The sequence below is a fragment of the Schistocerca piceifrons genome, chromosome 1 (genome assembly GCF_021461385.2).
Source record: "Schistocerca piceifrons isolate TAMUIC-IGC-003096 chromosome 1, iqSchPice1.1, whole genome shotgun sequence".
NCBI classification, from domain to species: domain Eukaryota; kingdom Metazoa; phylum Arthropoda; class Insecta; order Orthoptera; family Acrididae; genus Schistocerca; species Schistocerca piceifrons.
Genome location: NC_060138.1, coordinates 232,228,318 through 232,243,798, shown reverse-complemented (window position 1 = coordinate 232,243,798; position 15,481 = coordinate 232,228,318). Strand labels below are relative to the sequence as shown.

Genomic DNA, 15,481 nt, shown 5'->3' with positions numbered 1-15,481 from the left:
ACTTAAATGAGACCCAGCTTTGATGTACAGCAGGAAAACTATGAAGCTACTGAAGAACTCCGGTCTACCACATGATGTTACATAAAATCTCAGAGTCTGAGCTCCTAGACCTTCCAGGTTGTACAGACTATCGAAGATCCATCAGGATAATGTTCCTTTAAGACCTATTGTCAGTGCAATTGTTTCTCCTACCTACAATTTGGCCAAATACCTAACAAAGTTGATGACACCTATAGTTGGCTGTTGTGAACATCACATCAAAAACTCCCAGGTGTTCACTGAGAAACTCATATAGATTATAGTTGGTCCAAATGACATTTTAGTCAGCCTGGATGTGGTATCGCTGTTCACAAAAGTTCCTGTGGAGGACACTTTGAAAATGCTGGCGGGTTTTTTTCCTCCTGAAACTATAAAGCTGTTCTGGCATGTGATGATGACCACCTGCTTCTTGTATGGTAGTAAATTTTATGAAATGATGGATGGTATGGCGATGGGGTCTCCGTTGTCTCCTTCATTGGCTAACTTTTTTATGGAGAATTTTGAAGAACGTGCATTAAATTCAGCACCCCTCCATCCATCCGTATTTTATCATTATGTTGACAATACAGTTATGGTCTGGCCACACAGCACAGAAGAGCTTGAATAATTCATGGAACAGATGAACAGCAGACATCTGGACATCTGATTCAATGTCAAGATGGAGAAAGAAGGAAGGTTCCCATTCTTACATGTTTTAGTACAATGAAAGGTAGACAGGCATCTCGGCCGCTCTGTGTACCACAAGCTGATTTATTCTGATTTATATCTTAATGCACAGTGTTTCCATCATCCTGTTCAGAAGAGAGCTGTTTTGAACACGTTGGTATGTAGAGCAAAACCTGTTTCTGACGAGGACCACTTGAAATCTGAAATCAACCATCTGAAGTACTTGTTCCAAAAGAATGGTTATGGTGCACAAGATATAAAGGCAGCATTCTACAAGAAAAGGAAACATGAAAATGATGCAGACTCACAGGATGAACCACCATTCGTGGATCATCCTTTTTGTGGAGCTATATCAAATAAAATAGGAAGAGTCCTGGGTAGACGGAGTATAAGACCAATTTTTCGTCATTCTAAGAAAATTAAGGAGATGATGCGCCCTGTTACATACAGTCTTGGCCTCAGGGTTGCTGGAATTTATAATATCCCCTTTGAGTGTGGAAGCAATTATATAGGTCAGACCATTCATACCATTTCTGACCACTGCGCAGAATACCAATGGTATATTAAAAAAATGGAACTAGTGAAATGGGCAACTGCGCAGCACAGCCTCACTAACAAACATAAAATACTATTTGACGAAACAAAAATTTTGTCCAATACCTCCACGTACTGGGATTCTGTTATTCAGGAGGTTGTTGAAATAAGAATGAGCGAGAAGAACTTTAACAGTGGTAACAGAAATTATCTGAGTGATGCATGAAAATGAACACTCACTGCAGAGAAGCAGCAGAGACATTCCTTGCAGTGTTAACGTTCCCACGGAAGCAGTGGCGCCACCAGCGCAGTCATTGACACCATCTGTGACAACAGTACGTAATCGCCAACCAATCAGAAGCTCTCCACAGGCTATATAAGGTCCCCACAGCAGCAATGAAGACTGACTGTTGCTCCTGAGAATGAAGATGGAGGCTATCGTTGAAAGCTTGAGATTTTATCCTGAATTGACACATCAAGAAAACTGAGAATGTTTTACATATCATTGCTACTGCAAAAGACTTTGTTCTCACAGTCTGATTTTACTATCTGCAAGTCACTTGGCAATGACAGACTTCACCTCAAAAAACTATCCCAACTTCTCCTAAACTACCTGAACAGTGGTATTTCCCTTCCTGTCCCTCTGCAGCTTTCTAAACAGCCACAACATCAACCACCACTCCACTCCTACAAACTGAGCTTGGCCAATCTTCTTAACATCCCACAGCCTCCACCACTGCCTCCCAGACCACGAATAATCCATAATCCCAAGAACCAGTCACAACAGTATTGTCCTTGAGCTCTCATCTAAAGCACTCTCCCCTCCTTAATTATCTGTATTATCTGAGGGCTTCACTTTCAGCCCTAAACCTGCATTTGATCACTGTGTTTTGGTGAAGAACCTCCTTTCCTTCACACGTAATATCCATTGGAAATATCACTTTGCAACCAAACCCCAAAATCTTTCCAACAGCAAACCATTGAACCCTGACTTGAACAATTCAGACAATGATCCCAACTTGATCCACCACCACTACCTCAAAATCATCCCTTACAAGCCTTCCAAGAACTCCTCACATCCAGCACTGCCTCACAACCCTTCCTCAGATCCCTAGAACATGACCCTAACCTGTCCTCTGCAGAACTCTACGTTCCCTAAAAGCTGATGACTAATGTCATTAGCCTCCCAGCAGACAAAGGATCTACCACTGTAGTACTTGACCGAAAGGAGTATTTTAGTGAAGGTCTACACCAGCTATCAGACACCTCTACATACAGCATCTGCCATCAAGATCCCATTCATGTGATTCAAATTGACCTGCAGTCCCTCATTAAAACCTCAGGCCCCTCACAAGAAATAAAACCTCAATCCATACAACTTCTCACAGCACCCAAACCATGTACCCCCACCTTTTACCTTCTTCTTAAGATCCACAAACCCTATCATCCTAACCATCCTATAGTTGCTGGCTTCAAAACACTGATCAAACACATATCTGCATTAGTTGATCAACACCTCCAACCTATGGTACAGAAACTCGCCTCCTACATCAAAGATACCAACCATTTCCTAGATCGTCTAAAATTTCCATTACACACCTTGCTTGTCACCACTGGTGGCACCACATTCCCTTCGTACATGGTCTCTCTGTTGCTGAACATTTCCTCAGTCAGTACCCACCTGATTCCAAACCTATAACATCCTTCCTACTCACCTTAGACAACTTTATACTGACCGACAGCTACTTCACCTTTGAAGGGCAGACATACAAACAGATCAGAGGTACAGCAATGGGAACCAGGATTACTCCTTCCTATGCTAACCTTTACATGGGTCGCTTCGAGAATGCTTTCTTGGGAACCACAAGTCTTCAGCCCCTGGGATTTGTGTTTGATAGATTGATAACATCTTTAACAAATGTACTCATGTTGAGGCTGAGCTGCTAAAATTCATGGAATCTCTGAATACCTTCTCCCAATTAAATTTCACAAGGTCCTATTCCGAAAACCCATGTCACTTTCCTTGATGTTGATCTCATCCTCACCGAAGGCCAGTTACACATCTCCGTCCACATTAAACCTACCAACAAACAACAGTACTTACATTTTGACAGTTGCCATCCTTTCCATGTCAAACGTTCCCTTCCATAGAGCCTTGGCATCTGAGGCAGACATATTTGTTCAGATGCAGGCTCTTTACAGTAACACACCACCATTCTCACCTCAGCCTTCACTGCATGTAATTACCACAACAGCCTAGTTAAAAAGCAGATTTCCCAGGCCATCACATCCAATCCTGGTACTGCTGATCCCTCCACAAAACAGCTTCAGAGCACACCATTGGTGACTCTGTATTATCCTGGTCTGTAATGTGATAATCAGCTACTTCGACAGGGCCATGACTTCCTAAAATCAAGCCCTGAAACGAGATCCATTTTGTCTGAAATTTTGCCCACTACACCTAGAATAGCTCTCCGTCGCCCTCCCAATCTCTGCAATATTCTTGTCAGACCTTAAGCTCCTTCTGCACCCATCTCCCTACCCTATGGCTTCTATCCCTGTGATCATCCCCACTGCAAGACTTGCCCTATGCATCCTCCTACCACCACCTATAATAGCCCTATAACTGGCAAAACATATACTATCAAAGTGAGAGCCACCCGCGAAACGACACGTCATATACCAGCTATTATGTAAACACTGTTCAGCCTTCTACATGGGCGTGACTACCACCAAATTATCAATTAGGATGAATGGGCATAGGCAGAGGGCGTATACTGGCACCTCACAATATCCTGTTGCAGAGTATGCTCTGCAACATGAAATTCATGAAGCCTGCATCTGTTTCACCACAAGCGCTATCTGGATTATTCCTCCAGCCACCAATTTCTCAAAACTCTGCAGATGGGAACCAGCACTACAACATGTCCTTGGTTCTCACCACCCAACTGGCCTTAATTTATGTTAATTTCTTCCGACTCAGCTTTTCGTCATTGTAACTAATTTTTGCTTCACTTCGCTTTAGTTTTCTACATCTTTCATTGTCTTTCCCGTCTATTTTTCCACCACCCCCTCCCACCTCTGTTACGTGCAATGTACTTAGCTCCTCACTCTTATTAACTCGTGCAAGATGCTTTAGTAGTAATCTCTGTCTTGCATATTACCCTGTCTTCCACCTTTAAACTCTCAGGTTTTCAAATATCATCCGATGCAGTCCCCAACAATCAGTCTTTCCTTCTCATCCAGTATGTTAAGTCTCCCTTGACCGAAAAAAAGTGGCAGTTTTCAGTTTTCTTTGTCCTTATTTCATTTGTTTAGCATAAATATGGTATTCTTCAACCAGTCGTTCCCTGTGATTTTGTTTTAAATGGCTGTAAAATTTTGATGTTGAATTGGTCCGCCTCTTATTATGAACAACCTTAGATGAGCAACTCAAACAATTAGCCCCAATACGTTTCCTGCTCAAACTTTCAGTCTGAAGTCTAAAAATCCTACTGTCAAATAGGGTCAGTGACAATTGTGAATCTAGCTGCTTGATGTCGCTGTTTTACGAGACATCTGATTTAAAGTCTGTCGATGTTGACTATTACCAGCTAACAAATCCTTACTTTGCTAAGTCATTTTGAAGCACTAAGGATACAACAAAATTGCGTAGTTCTATCAAGTGGAGCCACATCTGTCACCTTCAGTGACCTTGGTACAACTGAGGAAGGTACCGCAAACTACTCTGTTGGCTATATTCTTATGTTTGCCTAGTTACATACAGTGTTTCTACATGTTGACGGGGGAAGGTCAGCAGTGTAAATGATAAGGCCATTCAATTAGGTTATTTTTATTACTCTGTAAAACAAACAAAGCTCTGCACAGCCAAAAGGTTGGTATGAACATCATGGTGGCTTTCCCACAGTAGGATGACCAAAGGATGCCCCCTGACAGTTGCATGACTGCTTTGTGAATCTGCCTCAACCAATACTGTAACATTGTTTTGTTTATGTCCCTATTGCAATGCCTCAGCACTGTTACCGCTCTATAAATAACGATTATTTTCACCCGGCCATTTGCACTTCACATCTAATAGCTGGCAACAATGCTGCCAGTTCTCGGGGATCTTCTGTCATCAACTCTCCTACAGACATGATGCTACTGAAGGTAGTATTCCTAAGACCTCTAAACTGACTTTCCAGGTTGTTACAAGAAGACCAGCATTTAACAAGGACTCAGAACATGGTGTAAAGTGGCATTTTTCACATTTACAAATGACTAATCTCCAGTAGGTCCTAGGATTTTTTCTGTTGTTCATCACTTATATCCCTTCCAGGAAAATCCACATATTTTGATTTGTAGTATGGCTCTTATTCACTAAGCCACCAAGTCATACTGCCATAACCAATAATTCAATATTTATGAAACAGATAGCTTGCTGTGCCTCAGAAACAAAACTGGAAAAAAAAAGTTTTTGTAATCTATGTTGTTTGTTAGGTGACTGAAGAATAAAAAATGATAAATAACAATTAATTATTTGCCTTTGCAGAGACAAATAATCCTTTAATATGCAAATAATTTATTTGTATGTATAAATCTTTGAATTATTCATGTATTCAAATAATTATCACACAGAAATTAATTCGAATAATGTCTAGTGTGAGTTTCGGGGAAAATTGAAGTGTATATCGAAAGGATAGGCAAATAGGAAATGAAGGTGGTGAACTTGTCACAGTAGACGAGAAACTCAAATCCACTGAGATTGAAACTGAAGCTGCATGTGAGATTGTTTGGGCAAGACTCAGTATAAGGGGTGGGCATAAAATAATTGAATTCTTCTATCGCCCACCTGACTCATTTCCTGATGTAACCAAAAACTTTAGAGAAAATATCAGTTCACTTGTACCTAAGTTCTCCAAGCATACTGTAATAATTGATGGAGACCTTACTCATCCAACAATTAATTGGGAAATTATAGTTTTGTTAGTGGTGGGCATGATAGAACAGGTAGTCAAGAACCTCACTCATAATGGAAGTATTAGGGATCTAACAGCAACAAACAGAACTGAACTCTTTGAAGATTCAATTACTGAAACTGGTATCGGTGACCAATACATGGCTATGGCAACAATGATTACCAAAGTACAACAGTCAACTTAAACAAGCACAAAGATATATTTTCAGTAAACTAGATTTTAAAAAATCAGTAGTGTCATATCTCAATGAGGAACTTTAAACTTTCAGCACAGAGCAGGAGTATGTGAAGGAACTATGGCTCAAGTTTAAAAGAATAGCTGACCCTGCACTGGAAAGATATGCACCCAGTAGCATAGTTCATAGTGGGAGGTAACCTCCATCTTATAAAATCACCGTAAGAGATTACTGCATAATAGGTGCAAAACAAAGCATAGGGCTATAGATAGAGAGATGCTGAATGAAACGTGACTGGCTGTCAAGAGAACAGTGAGTGATGCTTTGAGTGATTACTGTAGCAGAATATTGTCAAATGATATTTCACAAAATCCAAAGTAGTTCTGATTGTATGTAAAGGCTGTTAATGGCACCAAAATTAGTGTCCAAGAAACTTAAACTGAGGCTAGAAAACCAAAATCTAAAATGCTGATTTCAAATGTTCCTTCACAAAGAAAAGCCCAGGAGAATTAACCCAATGTAATCCTCGTACTACTGAGAAGATGAATGAAGTAAGTATTAGCATCAGTGGTGTTGAGAAACAGTTGAAATCGCTAAAACTGAACAAAGCTCCAGAGCCCAATAGAATCCCTGTCAGATTCTACACTGAATTTGTGGCTGAGTTAGCCCCTCTCCTAACTATAATCTATTGCAGATCCCTCAAACACAAACCTGTGTCCAGTTGTTGGGAAAAAACACAGGTCACACCCGTTTACAAAAAGGGTAGTAGAAGTTATCCGTGAAACTACCATGCAGTATCCCTGACATCGATCTGTTGCTGGATCTTACAACACATTCTGAGCTCAAACATAAAGAGGTTTCTTAAACAGAATGACCTCCACAATACCAACCAGCATGGATTCCAACACCATCGATTATGTGAAACACAACATGCACTTTTCTCACATGATATACTGAAAGCTTTGGACCAAGGTAGTCAGGTAGATAGAGTATTTCTTAAGTTCCAAAAAGCATTCAAATCAGTAGCATACCTATACTTATTGTCAAAAGTATGATCATATGGGGTATCAACTGAAATTTGTGACTGGACTGAGGACTTTTTGGTAGGGAGGACATGGCACATTATCTTGCATGAAGAGTCATCATCAAGTGTAGAAGTAACACCAGGTGTGTCCCAGGGAAGTGTGTTGGGTCCCTTGCTGTTCATGTTGTATATTTATGACCTTGCAGGCAATATTAATAGTAACCTCAGACTTTCTGCAAATGATACAATTATCTATAATGAAATACTATCTGAAGAGAGAGGTGGGGGGGGGGGGGGGAGAGGGAGGGGGGAGAACCTGCAGAAATATTCAGTCAGATCTTAATAAGATTTCAAAGTAGTGCAAAGAATGGAACTTGCTTTAAATGTTCACAAACATAAAATTGTGCACTTCACGAAACATAAAAACATAGTATCTTATGACTATAATATCAATGAGCCACTCTTGGAATCAGCCAACTCATACAAATACCTAGGTGTAAACACTTTGAAGGGATATGAAATGGAATAATCACATAAGCTGTCATGGGTAAAGCAGGTGGTAGGGTTCAACTTATTGGTAGAATACTGTGGAAGTGCAATCAGTCTACAAAGGAGATTGCTAACAAGTCACACATGTGAGCAGTTCTAGAATACTGCTCAAATGTGGGACCTGTACCATATAGGCTTGATGGGGGATACTGAATGTACACAGAGAAAGGCGACACAAATGGTCACAGCTTCTTTTGATCCATGGGTGAGTGTCACGGAGATACTGAAGGAACTGAACTGGAAAACTCTTGAAGATAGACATAATCTGTTCTGAGACAGTCTATTAACAAAGTTTCAAGAAACGGCTATGAATGATAACACCAGGAACATACTACAACTCCTATGTACCACTCACATAGCGATCGTGAGGAAAAAATTAGGCTGATTACATCATGCACAAAGGCATTCAAACAACCGTTCTGCCCACACTCCCTAATAACTCGTACAATGGGATCCATCCTCTGCCATGTGCCTCACAGAGGTTTGTAGAGTGTAGCTGTAGATGTAGAGCTCTGGGTACAGAGAGATGTCGCAGCTCAGGCACTCCAGTTTTGCCAAATTGTTCCCAGTCATCATTTGGGTCAACCAAAGAGGCATCTGTGTGTTATCAAATATCTTGGATGCAAGACATAAGGAAGAAGTTGTGACTTAGATCTTTCCTGACAAAGATCAATCAATCAAAATGTTGAGAGCAGTGTGTGCCGAAAAATGAGTGCTGCATACTGCGTTTGCTTTCAGCAGCAAGGAAGGGAGGAAGATTATATTAATACCTCATTGATGATAGGGTCATGAAACATAAAGGAAATGCTAGATTGGACAAGGATGATAAAAAGAACGTTCCTGACACTCTCCTAATGCGATTTTGGGAAACCGCACAAAAACTTAACAGAATCTGTATGGGCAAAGGGAGATTTGAACCATGTATTTCCCAAATGTGAATCGAGTCTTAAACACTATGTCACTTCATTCAATTGCCAGTACAAACTTTCGTGGAAAAAACAACTATGAAGTGGTTATGACAGAAGCCAGATATTTACATACGGCAATATGCTTTCCTTAGCATTATTAAAGTAGACAAGATGACTAAAGTGTGCACAGGAACCATTTTTTACTGACACACTGACATGTGCCTGCTCACAGAGGTAGCAAAATAAACATTTACGGATCATTTTACAATCTTAATATTTCAGTATTCATGCAACAATCCAAATCTGATCTTATAATTTTCCCCCTTCTCCTACCAAAGGAAAAATAAAACTAATCAAAGGTGAAATTTTGAGGACCCAGGAGTGGCTGTCTCTTGCTACAAGCATTTCCAGAAAATCTTCTCAACAACACACACAGAACCTTCATAAGTGGCTTGATTAGAGAAATACTGTAGTCAAATTCAGGAAGGGTTTTCTTGAAAAGATGTGAAAGTAGGTTTATGAAAATTTTGGAATTCACATTGTGCACTAAATTTTCAAAGTGACTTTTACTCAGGAAAGCAAATGAAATATATAACTCAGTTACAATCACATTCTCACTGAGGCTCACACGATAAAGATGTATTAAGGTACATATTTATTTAAAGAAATTTATCATAAATCATTAGAATGTGTTTGTGAACCTCTGATTACACTCACCTCAATGACCTGCTCAAATAATTCACTTCTGATAAGAGTACTCATTGCCTGTACGGCATCTCTCTGACTGGCATGGACAGTGTCCAACTTGAAAGAAGTTTCAAGTGATCCAAATAATAAATCACTGTAATTTCTTAAAAGTTTGGATAAATTTTCAAGCAAGCAGTTCAGAGCTTCTGAAGGTAAATTGGCTTTCAGAATTTTCATCAACTTTTCCATCGTTGTCAACAAAGTCTGATGAGTTTCAGCAAAATCTGCTCCAAAACCCATTTCTGTGGGCTTGATTAGACAACATGATATAAATTCCCATAGCTCATTACTACTGAGGAAATCACTGGGGAAGACTGGTTGAAGTTGCTGGCTTGCCTTACAAACTATAAATATAAAATATAACAGTCTTTCAGTTGCTACAAACTTATATCTTCTGTAATTTTCAACTTCTGTTGGAGTTCCAGTGGCACACAGATCGTCATCTGCCCCTTTAAGGCCTAATTTCTTCACAAAATAAATTGCTGCTTGAAATATCCTGAAAACAAATAATGATGTAAAATTAAGTTACTTGAAATGTCTAAAAGCTTATGAGCTATAATAATCTCTATTTTTGATAATGTTGATATCCAAATTTCTGCTGGCATTTATTTACATTGATAATATCTTTAATAGAAAGTCTTTAGGCTGGACAGGAATTTATCCTTTCAATTGAATCATTATATCCCTAACACAATAACTTAGTAACATCTCTTTTTCTACTAACTTCTAAGAGCCTATATTCAGCTATAGCATAATGTTTACCATATTTCACAACAAGTGCAAGAGTATATTGTATCAATGAAAAGAGAAAAGAACTTTCTCACCAAGGACCCACGAGTTCCCTTTACCAAAGTTAACATAAATTTAAATATTTCGGTACAGGTTATGGTTAGAAAAGCTTAACAGGTAAGCACTATTCCATCATAATCATAATTACTTATCACAGGACGAGAAAGTATTTGATCATAAGTTGTGATGTATCAAAGTTTCAACAGTGGAGAATGGGAATTATCTTTTCAGTCAAATCTGAGTATCCACCAAGTCAGTCCACTCAGCAGATTAAAAATTACCAATATTAATAACAAAACTTTGTGAAGAAATAATAAGCAGTCAATAGGTTACAAAATGGAAGATTTACTTAAATCTCTTGAGCATGGTTTCAATGTTTATAAGATCATCACCTTCGGAAGAATATTAGTGGCAACCCAAACACGTTAACAGTGGAGACGACAATTATTCAAACTTACTGGGTTACATGTTGTAGCAGTTACTGCATTACATGTTGTTAGCCGAAAGGCGTAAGTAAAATATAAAATTTCACCTCCATAATGCTAAAAGCAGACCCAAAATGGTATCGTCATTGAGTAATAATTCACCAATGTACAGCTCACGCACTCTTCACAAGGATGGTGCGCTTTAGTGAAAGAACATTATGCTACATGTGGTAAAAAAGATGAAATTAAAACTACGGCAATAAAAATCATATCATATTTAGCCGTGTACATATGTACAAATAATAAAATGGCAATAAGTAATGAGCTACCATCAAGAAAATCTTACTGTAGTAAAACCAAATTACATAAACCGTTAGTGTAAATACAGTACTATACAATACAATAAGATCACAGAGGGAGGGGAGAGGGAGAATTGGGAGGGGGTGGAGAAGGGGGAGGAGAAATTAACTACATTTACAACTAAAAAATACAACATATGTGAGACACTGTGAACATCAAAACCTCAAGAAAGACATTACCATAAACAACGAAGAAACCGGCGATTTTCATCATTAACAGACAAGGAAAATGACATATCCAACAGTCAAATGATCACATGTAACTCATTGTTGTTGTTCTGGTCTTTAGCCCCGAGACTGGTTTGATGCAGCTCTCCATGCAACTCCATCCTGTGCAAGCTTCTTCATCTCCCTGTACCTACTGCAACCTACATCCTTCTGAATCTGCTTAGTGTATTCATCTCTTGGTCTCCCTCTACGATTTTTACCCTCCACGCTGCCCTCCAGTACTAAATTGGCGATCCCTTGATGCCTCAGAACATGTCCTACCAACCGGTCCCTTCTTCTAGTCAAGTTGTGCCACAAACTCCTCTTCTCCCCAATCCTATTAATACCGCCTCATTAGTTATGTAATCTACCCATCTAATCTTCAGCATTCTTCTGTAGCACCACATTTCGAAAGCTTCTATTCTCTTCTTGTCCAAACTATTTATCGTCCATGTTTCACTTCCATACATGGCTACACTCCATACAAATACTTTCAGAAACTACTTCCTGACACTTAAATCTATACTCGAGGTTAACAAATTCTTCTTCTTTTTCTTCTTCTTCTTCTTCTTCTTCTTCAGAAACGCTTTCCTTGCCATTGCCAGTCTACGTTTTATATCGTCTCTACTTCAACCATCATCAGTTATTTTGCTCCCCAAATAGCAAAACTCCTTTACTACTTTAAGTGTCTCATTTCCTAATCTAATTCCCTCAGCCTCACCAGACTTAATTCGACTACATTCCGTTATCCTCGTTTTGCTTTTATTGATGTTCATCTTATATCCTCCTTTCAAGACACTGTCCATTCCATTCAACTGCTTTTCAAAGTCCTTCGCTGTCTCTGACAGAATTACAATGTCATCGGTGAACCTCAAAGTTTTTATTTCTTCTCCATGGATTTTAGTACCTACTCCGAATTTTTCTTTTGTTTCCTTTACTGCTTGCCGAATATACAGATTGAATAACATAGGGGAGAGGCTACAACCCTGTCTCACTCCCTTCCCAACCACTGCTTCCCTTTCATGTCCCTCGACTCTTATAACTGCCATCTGGTTCCTGTACAAATTGTAAATAGCCTTTCGCTCCCTGTACTTTACCCCTGCTACCTTTAGAATTTGAAAGAGAGTATTCCAGTCAACATTGTCAAAAGCTTTCTCTAAGTCTACAAATGCTATAAACATAGGTTTGCCTTTCCTTAATCTTTCTTCCAAGAACATAACAGAGAAGTGGCTTGATTCTTGTGAGCAAAATGTTAAAAAATTCTATTTCTTGTAAGATGTGCTAAGAGGCCCTGCTTATTATTTCTTCACAAAAATTTCATCCTACAGTTGCTGCTCCAGGCATGTACAGAACTTTAAAATTAATAAAAAAGTAGCTGTGAAATCTCAATACACAGTGTTGTACGAAAGGCGAAGAAAAGTTAAGTTTTTTTTTTTTTTTTTTTTTTTTTTCCCCCCCCCATAGCGGAGTATGATATATATTTCACTATTATGTGCATATATCACCAAATTTTACTGCAAATTGCCCACACTATTGCAAATTATTAGCATCGAGTGCAAGACTCAAGTTCTGTAAAAACTTTCAAAGTTTTATTACAATCACTTCAAGCCTGCTTATGATGATTATTGCTATTATTGCTATTATTATTATTATTTGAAAAATTTTATGAATACATTAGATGAACAGTTGACAGAGATCAGATTAAAGTAGAAAGGGGCGCTGAGATGTCTGACTTGATTGTAATGGGGAAAGTTGTTACATAAGAGATAACAATTAAAATGCAACAAAAACAGATAGAGAATAAAAACGCCAAGATGACATGGATATCTAAAAACTTAAACAGCATTTACTAAAATACAACGAGGTCCACTGATAAGACACAGGGAAGAAATGACGTTCTACATATGGATGAGGGAGCTTAGCGTCACACTTGTAGGTAACACAACCTCAGGAACAGAAGAATAAATACACAACTATGGAATACATACCTACTTAGCAATGATACCAAGATGATAGGAAATGACAGCGCAATGATTCAGGCAGTGAAATACACAATAAAAATAGAGATTTTCAACATTTACTTTCCAATCAGATTATACATGATCTGATCAAGACTACTCAGACTCCACTACATAATGCAGAAATGAACACTTTATGTCATGAGAGGTGGGCCCGCCAGAACAAAAGGAGGCAGGAAGTATTGTGTTCTCAGTAGAGAGGCAGTAACAGCACAATGGGTTGACCAAGAAAGCTTAATGACTTCACATGTGTACTAGTTACTGGATGTCACCCATTTCCTGTTGATGACTGGAGTGAAAATGTGCGGGAACAATTACAGCTAAACCAAGACTTGGCAGAACTCGTGTATGGACCGACAGGGACTACTGAGCATTGTGGAGGGTGGTTGTAAAAAATCACATGAAATCAGCTGAACGAAACACACATGAGTTCCAAATTTCAACAATGGGAGGGCATAAAGAGTGATGCCACTGGACAGTGGATGACTGAAAACATGTGATTTGGAGTGATGAATCACACTACACTTTGTGGCAATATGATGGAAGACCTAGGGTTTGGTGAATTCCTGGAGAATGTTACCTGCCTTGATGTGCAGTGCCAATAGTGATGTACAGTGGAGGTGGTGGTAGGATATGGAGGTGTTTTTTTTTTTTTTTTTTTGTTTTTTTTTTTGTATTTTGGGCATAGTCCCATTATTGTGCTTAGAAAGCTCCAAATGTAGAAGAATATGAGCACATTTTACATCCTTGTGTACTGCATACAGTAGAGGAGCAGTTCAAAGGCAATGATTGTTTATATTAGCACAACAATGCACCCTTTCATAAAGCAGCATCTGTGAGGCAAAGGTTTCTGGACAGTAACATTCCAAAAGTGAATTAGCTTGTCCAGAGTTCTGATCTGAGCCTATCAAACACCTTTGAGATGAGTTAGAACATCAAGTATTCTGATAACAATGAATTGAGTATTTAGGTGACTCTCCTTTGCTGTCATGCATCACTTATGCCACTACATTCCTTACATCAATTATCACTTTTTCCCTATCTTTGAGGTCATTAACATGAAATGTGAGTAACTGTTATGGCTGAGATGCTGCTGCAATGTAATTAGAAGCACATTTCAGGGAATTGTGCTACCATCTACAGCTTTTCTGAAAGTGAATTGGAGAGTGCTTTTGGAATATACCTCCCACTTGATAAGCAAATACTGGAAAACAGGTTGCATTCAATTACCATTTTTTTTTAATACTATTAACAGTGTTTCAACACAGTGATTAAATACTTGGTGCTCAGAGACCACAGAGTTGTTTTATTTCAAGCTGTGAAGCAAATAACATCAAAGGCTGCTCAAATAACATTTACAGCGCCTACAACTGGAATGCAGTAAAATGAATAAGGCAAACCTTCCATTCTGTAATAGCAACACACTAAGCTGCAGCAAGTCTTCCTCGATAAACCATATATAGCAATCAAGCCTTGCTGTTAGAACAGTTAGCCACTGCTGACTTCTTTGGAGGTTTTCGAAGTCTTCAGAAAATTCAAGTATATGGCCAGCATCACAAATCCTTGTTACATAAGCCACACCTTTTTCAGATACAAGTTTTGAAACAAATTCTTTTGTAGTTTTTACACCTGCAATTAAGAAAAGCATGAACATAACATTAAATTATGAACCATAAATTTTCAGATAATGGAGACACAACGTAACTTCACACACTGTATTAAGAAGTTGCTAACCTTGTTTTGAACTTTTAGATTGAATGCTCATATGATACTGTGTAACATACAATTATTGCAAAAACAATAAAAAAATAATATTAAGGCATTTTACTGCTGAATACAAATATGACAGAAAAAGCAAGATTACATAATAACAAAATTCAGCAATAAAAACACATTCAAGCTTCAATTACTCCCATGAATATTCATATGCAACAATTTATGAGACAGCTTATATAGTGTCACAATGATTCTAAAATTTAGAAAATTACAAGTGAGTAATATAGTGTGTCTGAAAATTACCCAGTGAACATGTACTGAATTGCAGCACTTGCATAGAACAAATATGACTACTAATACAAAAATG

The 15,481-nt window shown here is 38.6% G+C and overlaps 1 protein-coding gene across 1 annotated transcript in view; it reads right to left on the bottom strand.

Annotated features, from left to right (window-relative positions):
- LOC124803212 (DNA-dependent protein kinase catalytic subunit-like) overlaps nt 1-15,481 on the bottom strand; it is a 561,762-nt gene that overhangs the window by 306,228 nt on the left and 240,053 nt on the right. Inside the window, exons 20-21 of the mRNA XM_047264427.1 lie at nt 14,799-15,027; nt 9,571-10,096 (exon numbers count right to left, since the gene is read on the bottom strand). Coding sequence (XP_047120383.1) covers nt 9,571-10,096; nt 14,799-15,027 — 755 coding nt within the window. The remainder of the gene's footprint in view (nt 1-9,570; nt 10,097-14,798; nt 15,028-15,481) is intronic.